This window comes from Zingiber officinale, chromosome 10B, assembly GCF_018446385.1.
Source record: "Zingiber officinale cultivar Zhangliang chromosome 10B, Zo_v1.1, whole genome shotgun sequence".
Classification (NCBI taxonomy): domain Eukaryota; kingdom Viridiplantae; phylum Streptophyta; class Magnoliopsida; order Zingiberales; family Zingiberaceae; genus Zingiber; species Zingiber officinale.
The window spans coordinates 17,215,148-17,225,122 of NC_056005.1; the positions used below are offsets into that span (position 1 = coordinate 17,215,148).

At 35.0% G+C, this 9,975-nt stretch overlaps 1 protein-coding gene across 1 annotated transcript; it reads left to right on the top strand.

Moving 5' to 3' along the window:
• Positions 1-2,521: 2,521 nt before the first annotated feature.
• On the top strand, positions 2,522-6,474 carry LOC122029991 (2-alkenal reductase (NADP(+)-dependent)-like). Its single transcript, XM_042589136.1, has 5 exons — positions 2,522-2,866; positions 4,372-4,549; positions 5,007-5,173; positions 5,251-5,333; positions 5,856-6,474. The coding sequence occupies exons 1-5, from the start codon at positions 2,636-2,638 to the stop codon at positions 6,232-6,234; spliced, it is 1,038 nt and encodes a 345-aa protein (XP_042445070.1). The 5' UTR covers positions 2,522-2,635; the 3' UTR covers positions 6,235-6,474.
• Positions 6,475-9,975: the final 3,501 nt, after the last annotated feature.

Consider the following 9,975-nt stretch of genomic DNA (forward strand, 5'->3'; position numbering starts at 1 on the left):
TTTAATACCCCTATAGTTTGCACAATTTTGTACGTCTCCCTTATTCTTATATAAGGGAACTAGAGTACTTATCCTCCATTGATTAGATATTTTTTTCGTTTTCAATATCATGTTAAATAATTTTGTAAGTCATTCAATACCTTGCTTCCCTAAGCACTTCCATACCTCTATCGGAATATCATATGGTCCAACGGCTTTTCCATTGTGCATCTCATTTAAAGTTTGTTTTACTTCTGAAGTTTGAATTCTACGATAAAAATTAAAGTTTCTATGCTCATTTGACCCAATTAAATTACCTAAGTTAAGTTAGTCACCTAAACCTTCATTAAAAAGTTGATGAAAATACATCTTCCACCGCTCTTTTATTTCTCCATCATTTACTAATACCCTATTATATTCATCTTTAATACATTTTATTTGGCTAAGATCTCTTGTTTTTCTTTCTCTCACTTTAGCTATTTTATAAATGTCTCTTTCCCCTTCTTTTGTATCCAATTTTTGATATAACGTTCAAAAATTTCATTTTTTGCTTCACTCACTACTTTTTAGCTTCTTTCTTGGCTATTGTATATTTTTTTAGCTTTTCCTCGTTCTTACAAATACATAATTCCTTATAAGCTATTCGTTTTTCCTTCACTTTCTCTTGTACTTTGTCATTCCACCACCAAGATTCTTTACTTAGTGGTGCATGTCCCTTTGACTCACCGAGTACACTCTTAGCTACTATTTTCAACTTTGATACCATCTTATCCCATGTAGTATTAGAGTCATCGTATATTTCACTTAATGCTTGTACTTCTACCTTCTCCTTAAATATATGTTACTTCCCATCCTTTAACTTCTACCACTTAATTTTAGGAATTGTATATATTTTCTTTCTATTGATACTATGTTTGAGGCGTATATCCAACACTACTACCCTATGTTGGGTAGTTAAGCTTTCTCGAGAGATGACTTTGCAATCTTTACAAATCTTTCTATCCTTCTTCCTAACCATAAGAAAGTCAATTTGCGATTTATTATTCCCACTTTTGAATGTGACTAAGTGTTTTTCTCTTTTCTTAAAAAATGTATTAGCTAATATAAGGTCATATGCTATCGCAAAATCTAATATAGTTTTTCCTTCCTCATTCCTCGTTCCAAACCCATAACTCCCATGTACTCTCTCATATTCCTCATTTTTCACTCCGACATGCCATTTAGATCACCTCCTATTAAAATCATTTCATTTGGTGGAATATTTTATAATATTTCATCTAAGTCCTCCCAAAATCTTGATTTGGTAGCTTCATCTAATCCTACTTGTGGTGCATATACGTTAATTATGTTCATAGTTTCTTTCGCCACTATTATCTTAAGGGCTATAATTCTATCCTCTTTTCTAACTACTCCTACAACTTCATCCTTTAACAAACTATCTATAATAATGCTCACTCCATTTCTTACTTTACTCTTTCAGTGTACCATAACTTAAAACTCGAGTTCTCTATCATCTTTGCCTTCTCACCTGCCCATTTTGTCTCTTGTACACACAAAATACTAATTTTTCTCCTAACGTGAACTCTTGTATATTTATCACTACACCCGAGTTCTGGAGATGTAACGGTCCTTGCCGAGACGTTACAGTCGGACCCTGCAACGCGTTCCTTTCGAGGAACAACCTAGCATTAGTACAATAGTTTAATGAATTCATTCATTAAATATTTGCCATAGTTTGACGCTGGCTGATAACCTAACACAACTCTCTTTCTTTATCCGGGCTTGAGACCGGTCATGACCGGGCTAGAATCCAAAATAAATTATTGACTACTTAGACTAATTATATATTTTCGTGAAATATTATTATTTATGCTTATGATCCGTCAAATATTAATTTAGTCTTTTATAATTTTTAAAATTTTAAATTAAAAATATATTTGAATTTTTTTATAATATTTATATTTTTCATTTAATATAGTATTTTTTAACTTTAAGTTTTTTTAGAAAGTACGTGTAATTTTTCTTTACATTTATATATGTTGTCCACGTCAGATATCTTATTTAAAGATTTTATCTTAAATTTTGGATAAGGTAACTAAAAAATATTTAGCTACCCTATCTATTCCCTAAATTATGTATTTATGAACAATATTTCTCTAAACTTATGAAATGAATTCCATTCCCTAAATATTATAAAGGAGAGAGAGGAAATATGGAAGCTGATATACGATGTATTAAAAAGTGGATATCTAAATTTAATAAAATAATTTTTTTATCCTAAATTATATATTTTGGATAAGGAAATTGATATGAATGTTCTTAATTTGATCTTAAATTATAGGAAAGAGATAAACTTTACAATCCGATCTTCAATATTATAAAAAGAGAGAAACTATGGGGTGAAATTATAATCGATAATTATTTTTTTCTATAAACTACATTGTATCCTAAACCCTCATAATCAAGTATTCCTTTAAATCGTCCCGATTATTTAATTTGTCGCCGAATGCCCCTACCAATAAAACCTGACCTCGAACTGAACGGATTTTACCGATAAATCAAATTAAAAGCAGGACTGCAGCAGGCAGACTGCTCCGTTTTTCAACGCCTCTGCCGCAGCGGGTAGCGAAAAAGATCGAAGGAAACATTGGAAAGAATGGCGTCCGAGGAGCTAAGCAACAAGCGGATCCTTCTTAAGAGCTACGTGACGGGCTTCCCGTCTGAGGACGACATGATCCTGACCTCCGCCACCGTGCCGGCCAAGCTCCCCCCGGGATCCACCGCCCTGCTGCTCAAGAACCTCTTTCTCTCCTGCGATCCTTACATGCGCAGCCGCATGTCCAAGCCCGTCGCCACTAGCTACAGAGCCTCCTACGAGCCTGGATCGGTACCTTTTGCTTCTCCTTCTCGCCCCTTTCCTTGCCTTTCTTCAAAATTTCCTCCTTTTGGTTGTTTTAGTGTTGTTTTCGTTCTTATAATTCTCTTTTTTTTTCTCTAGTTGCGTTTTGTTTGATCGGTTTCCCAGTGAGTGAATTTTCTTTACACAAGTTTGTTATTCTTTTAGCTACCATTAGTTTTGGAAATCTATTTAAAATCACATGCCAGTTCATGAATAAGTTAGGAAAAGGGAAAAGGAAGAGAGTGAATGGATTTCCAATTTTTTATACTTCTTAATCTGATTAGATATGTAGTATAATGGTGCTACATAAGAAGTATCCCACAGTAGATGCATAAATGGTGTAATCTGAACTTGGTACGAACGGAACATATACGATTCACTAGCTTCATGTTTCCCCTGAGGTCATCACCCCTTAATTATTAATTATCATGCAAACCGCCCCTGTTCATCAACATTTACATTATTATAAGCAACGAGCAAGATTGAATCTCATTCTAAACCACTATTAATTATCCCGCAATATAAAATTAAGGGAAGTAAACGAACAGTACCTTAGAAATAATGCCATCAAAACACATTAGAGCTTCAATCTATGGTGCCACTTCTAACTACAACTTGATGTGAACATTAATTAATAGTGGGATACAGAGTTTAGAATCTTAAGTTTGTTGGTTATGCAATAAAGAATGCTTAAATACTGATATAGTACCTGATAAGTTTTTATAGTGTGTTGTACTACTGTCAATATGAAAGATAGAACTCGAGGCTTTAGTTTCAAGTTCATACAGTAGAAGAGACATTTTGATCGAAAATGCTCACCCTAAGAAATTTGATTCAAATGGGCAAGATTTTTCAGAATAACTTTGATTATGCACTTTAATTACAGAAAATTGCTATGCAAATTCTTTAACTCAGTTTGAGCATAGATTTGTATGCTTTAGTATTTATCTGGTTCCATGCTTCTAAGAGATCTATACTGCCAGTAGATTAGTCTATTGTTCCTCCAAATTATTTTGTGCTCAGCTGAAAGAATATTGATAGTTCGCCATTATTTTCATTGATAGTCCAATGGTAATAAATATTAAACATTGCTAAATAGGTTCCGGAGCTATATACCATTTTCTTTCTTGTACCATGCATATGGTAAATATAACCATTTTCCCACAGGTCTCCAGATCAGTAAGTATAAAATTTGTAATGTGGTCAATCAAAATTTTTTTTTCAACGTACTTTTGTTGCTTGTATAGTTTTACTTATCAAGAAAGTTAACAATCTCAATTTTGTGGCGCTGGGGTGTGCAAATAACTTTAAAATGTGGTAGAATTACTTGCAATAATCATGTCACCCTTATCAACATCAGTTAGCATGAACCAATTGTTTGTAGGCTTGCGTTAAACATAAAAAGATCATTTATTCTCTCCTCTGATCAAGCAAGTATGGCACACATTATTAACTGAGAGTTTAGTATTCATGACATTTCTCATAATGTGCAGGTAATTGTTGGTTACGGTGTATCCAAAGTCATTGACTCTGGCAATCCAGATTTCAAGGTTGGAGACTTGGTGTGGGGAATTACTGGGTGGGAAGAATACACTGTCGTAGAATCACCACAGGGGTTATCTAAAATAAAATATACCGACATACCACTTTCTTATTACACAGGAATTCTAGGTAAATGGCAAATTATCCTCTAACACTGCAGACATAGAGAAACTTGTTCATTTTTTACAATGCATATAATTGGTACTTATGTACACCTTAATTGATTGTTGAATCTAAAGTTAAGCTAGATATTAGTTGGAGAACTGCATATTTTGTATCTGTATATTCTTCTATATGGATATTACTCATCTAGCATAATTTGATAAAAAATAAAATAAAAATGGCTAGAAAAGCTTCGAGTATATAACCTTGAATTGAAAATTTTTACCAGTTAAGATTCGTTTGAACTCCTCATTTTTTGAAAAATATTTGTCGCCATCGACAAGCAGTTTGTTGCCAACCAATTGGTTGATCAGCTGCTGGATATGAATGGATTTATTTTCTGTGATTCCACTGCTTTGAGCCCAATAGCTGCGGACAAACATGCTTTGTTGATGATGTGAGTTTTCTCTTTTTTATTTTTCAGGAATGCCTGGCCTTACTGCTTATGTTGGTTTTAATCACATATGCTCTCCGAAGACAGGAGAAACAGTATATGTATCGGCAGCATCTGGAGCTGTCGGTCAACTTGTTGGTCAATTTGCGAAGTTGTTGGGTTGCTATGTAGTAGGGAGTGCTGGTAGCAAAGAGAAGGTATTCATAAATATACCTTGTCTTCTGATTTGCCTGATTTACTAGTTAATGTAATTGGTTTCCTTTGCTTGACTCAGGTTGATCTCTTGAAAAATAAATTAGGCTTTGATGATGCCTTCAACTACAAGGAGGAGAAAGATCTTGATGCTGCCTTAAAAAGGTCAAAATCTGAGATATAGAAGTTTTAACAATTATGATTTGTTTGAAACATTGAACAACATAGGATGCTAAAAAAAATTTACATCCTTTTGCCTCTAATCATCTTATTTTGCCACGTAAACTAAATGACTTGAATCTATACTAAAGTTTTCCTTTATATTTCTATGCCTACTGTAAAGGAACTGAAAGAAAACATGCAACATTTGCTGCCTCAATTCATCTGCTGGGTATTTGATCATTTTGTGTTAAGATCACAAAATCTCGATGCTATCTTAACAAAAATATCTGAGACTTGTTTTCAAACTCCAAATATTTTATTAATCTGTGTGAAAACAATCAACGGCCAATGATACTCAAAAGTTTCTTGCAGCTTCTAGCCTGTGCCGAATCCTAGCTATCTAAGTAATGTGACATGAGCTAGGAATATAGCTTTCTGTTTATATATACTTCTGTTTTTACTGCTGTATACATTGAACAAAAAACATGTTTAAGTCTAATACTGCATATATCTATGTTTTTCTAGGTGCTTTCCTGATGGAATAGACATCTACTTTGAAAACGTTGGTGGCAAAATGCTTGATGCTGTGTTGTTAAACATGAAAGTTTATGGCCGCATTGCTGTTTGTGGCCTGATATCTCAGTACAATCTCACACAAAAAGAAGGTATATATAACATAATGGCTATCTTGCAAAAGCGTCTCCGCATACAAGGATTCATTGAGCCAGATCACAAGCATTTGTATCCTGAGTTCTTGGAGACTATCATTGGATACATCAGGGAAGGAAAGGTGACTTATGTGGAGGACATTGTTGAGGGCATAGAGAAAGCTCCATTGGCCCTGGTTGGACTCTTCACTGGTCAGAATGTCGGCAAGCAGGTTGTTCTTGTTGCACACGAATAAGATGCATGGAATGTTCTTAACGAGGACCAAGGGTGGGTGCCTTGTTGCATCAAAAATGTAATTACATTGTGTCTTGCATAGGCCGCTTATCTGGTTAATAGACGTCATCATCTTAATGTTGAGACAGAGTATCTCGCTTGCTATACGATCGGTCAAACTATTTTGCTCTCTTCCGCAATGTAAATCATGTTACTTGACACTCCATCGATAAAAGTTTTGAATCCTTCGCAGTTTTGTTTAGCATGGCAGCGGCCCTCTTGATGAGAGCAACACCAAAGTGGTGTTGGTTTTCAGAAACAAATGTCATAGTATTTTGAAAGTTTTAAATTATTTTGAACACTGTTGGAAAGGATTTAAAACAGTAAAAGGAGCTTATTTGGACTCATGTTTACATAATAAATTCACTGAAGTTGGAATGAGCCCGATTAGAGTTCTCTAGGTCCATTAATCAAAACTCGTTGATAGACTTAGACGACTTAAATTTTTGAAATTTTACAATGAGATAGAAGCGTGGAATGTGTAGAAGGTAGATATGGTGAGAAATCTTGATCATGGGTCTCCTACACGAAGTTATATGTTCATGCCAATTTGGATAAAGTTTAAAACTTTCAAAATCCGGTGAGCAATTTTGGAAATCCTTTACGATGATAACGGAGGACACATTTGGACTCCTGGGCACTGCAGAAACCTACATGATTTAGAATGACCCTGATTAGAGCTCTCTAATTCCATCAATGAATTTTGACCAAAATCCATTGATAGACCTAGACAACTTAGATTTCTAAAATTTTATAATGAGATAGAAGTGTAGAGTGTGTAGAAGAGAGATATGGTGAGAAATCTTGGTTCTGGGTCTCCTACACGGAGTTATAGGCCTATGCCAATTGGCAAAAAAGTCTAAAACTTTCTAAATCATTTGAGCAATGTTGGAAATCTTTTACGATGATAACAGAGGACACCCTTAGTGTTGGCGCTACTCGAAATTCCGTTTTGTTTCCCCTATACAAAAATTTGTACAAGTACAGAATTTTTCCTAACAACCCATGTGTTCTTCAAAAGTTAAACTTGGATTGCAAACGAAACTTAACATTATTAATCCAAGTTCAACTCATGTGTTCTTCAGAAGTTAAACCATATTACAGAAGTTGATTAAATATCTATTTCAAGGATTGACTTCCATGTCGTTAGCGAGGCACTCGTCCTTCTTGGTTATGGGATCATCCACCACTTCCTAGACAAAGCCTTTCAAAAAAAATTGAATATTTAAACTCCTTACAGTAAACCCTAGGTTTAACTATAGAGAACTCAATTGAAGCACAAAATCGATAGCCTCTTATGTTTGTATTTCAGGATCCATACAAAGAAAAATTAAATTAGTTTCGCTGCGGAATAAAGAATTAGTTGTACCTTTCTTCGTAGACAAAGACCTCTTGATCTTCTGCTATATTCCTCTCCTCCTCTTGGACATCGTGTTGGCGACGATCTACCAAGACAAAGACACCCGACCTTCTCCTTCCTTTCCAAACTTTCGGCCACCAAAGAATGTAAAGTGAAGAGGCGCCTCCTCCTTCTTCTTCTTCTCCTCCAAGCAACCGGCCACCAAATGCTTCTTCTCTTATTCTTCTTCTCCTTCAAGCCGTGACCACCAAATTGAGATGGGCACCGGCCCTAGAGGGAAGAAAGGGAAGAAGTGGGGTGCCGGCTTAAAGAGAGATAGAGAGAAGAAGAGGCCGACCACTAAAAAGAATAAAAGAGAGAGAACTTAGGTTGTCTTCTTTCATAAGGCACCATCTACTTCTCTTTTATATTCTTTGATAGCGGCAAAAAATGAAAGTTTTAATAAAATTTCCTTTTATTTCTATTGTGGATGGTTTACAAAAAAGGAAGGATTTTAACAAAATTAAAATATCTCTTTTAAACCATTGTAAATAGTTATAAAAGGAAAGATAACAAAATTTTATTTTGAACAAAATCTTCCTTTTATTCCTATAATGGTTGTTTACAAAAAAGGAAAAATTTTAACAAAATTAAAATCTCTCTTTTAAACCATTGTGGATAACCATAAAAGGAAATATTTTAACAAAATTTTATTTTAAATAAAAACTTACTTTTCTCTTCTTTTATGGTATGGTCGACCCCTTGCTTGGACACCAAGCAAGGCTTGGTCGACCCACATCTTGGGCACTTGCTTGGTCGGCCCCTTGCTTGGGCACCAAGCAAGGATGTAGCCGACCCCTTTCATGGGTAGGAAGGATAATCAAAATGAGTGAATGCGAGGCTTTATAGAGGCTACAACAGGGACCTAAAGGAGGAATTGGTTTTGGCCTTCTGATGAGCTTGAGCTTCCTGTGTTCGACCTGAACACCCAACTCAAGTTCATCAATAATAACTCATACCACTAAACAGTTATTATTGAACTACCGCACCAATCCCATATTAAATTATGGACTCCTTCTTATCATGAGTGCATTAATCTCCCTATGTTTAAGATATCGAATGTCCATTAATTAAATGAGTTACTGACAACTCACTTAATTAACATCTAGGTTCAAGAGTAGTACCACTCAACTTTTTTGTCATATCGGAACAAAGTCCACTTGCAAGGTTTATATTACAATCCTTATGAGCTCTTCAAGGGGACATCATCAACCTAGATAACTAGGACACAGTTTCCTTCTATAATCAACAACACACCATATAAATAATATTATTTTCCAACTTATCAGGTCTATTGATTTAACGAATAAATCTCACCCATTGATAAATTAAAGAAATAAATACTAAGTACATGTGCTTGTTATTATATCGGGATTAAGAGTATGCACATCCATAATAACAGAGGTTCTGTTGTTTTATGCAGTCAGTATAAAAGGAACAATCTCAAATGGTCCTGCTCAATATACACATAGTGTACTAGTGTAATTTTATAGTCAAGATAAACTAATGTCAAATTACATTACAACCATTCCAATGGTTTATCCCAATCCATCTTGGTTATGAGATACTGTTTATAATTTATAAGGAACTGATAACATGATCTTCTGTGTGACGACACACATCATGTTATCTACAATATAAATTAAATCGACAACTGCATTTAACTAAATGCAGACATTTGACCAATGTGATTCTTATTTCAAAATAAATATTTATACAAAAATTAGACTTTTAGTATACATTCTAACAATCTCCCACTTATACTAAAAGACTATGCTGCCATATATGCTGCCATACATCTGATCCTCATCCCCTCAACATGTCCATCAAAAGCTTTCATCGGAAGGGCCTTAGTGAAAGGATCTGCCAGGTTATCTTTTGATGTAATCTTGGAGACAACAACTTTTCCTCGCTTTACGATGTCTCGTATCAGGTGGTACTTGCGCTCAATGTGTTTACTTGCCTTATGGGCTCGTGGTTCCTTCGAGTTTGCTACTGCACCACTATTATCACAATAAATTGTGATAATTTTGGGAAAACTAGGAATCACATTTAAGTCCATCAAGAAGTTTCTAAGCCATACAACTTCTTTGGCTGCCACATACTCAGCTTCCATGATGGAGTCCAAAGCGCATTTCTGCTTAACACTCTTCCATGTTATGACTCCACCTCCTAAAGTAAACACATACCCTGAGGTTGACTTACTATTGTCCCTATCTAATTAGAAGTCTAAATCCGTGTAACCCACAGGGAACAAATCATATGCCTGGTAAACTAGCATATAATCTCTAGTCCTTCTCAGGT

Bases quoted from the DNA above. Each gene is read 5' to 3' on its own strand.
- LOC122029991 (XM_042589136.1), top strand. From the start codon at position 2,636: ATGGCGTCCGAGGAGCTAAGCAACAAGCGGATCCTTCTTAAGAGCTAC. The intron at 4,550-5,006 runs GTAAATGGCAAA...TTTATTTTTCAG, and splicing joins TTATTACACAGGAATTCTAG to GAATGCCTGGCCTTACTGCT. The intron at 5,334-5,855 runs GTCAAAATCTGA...ATGTTTTTCTAG, and splicing joins CTTGATGCTGCCTTAAAAAG to GTGCTTTCCTGATGGAATAG.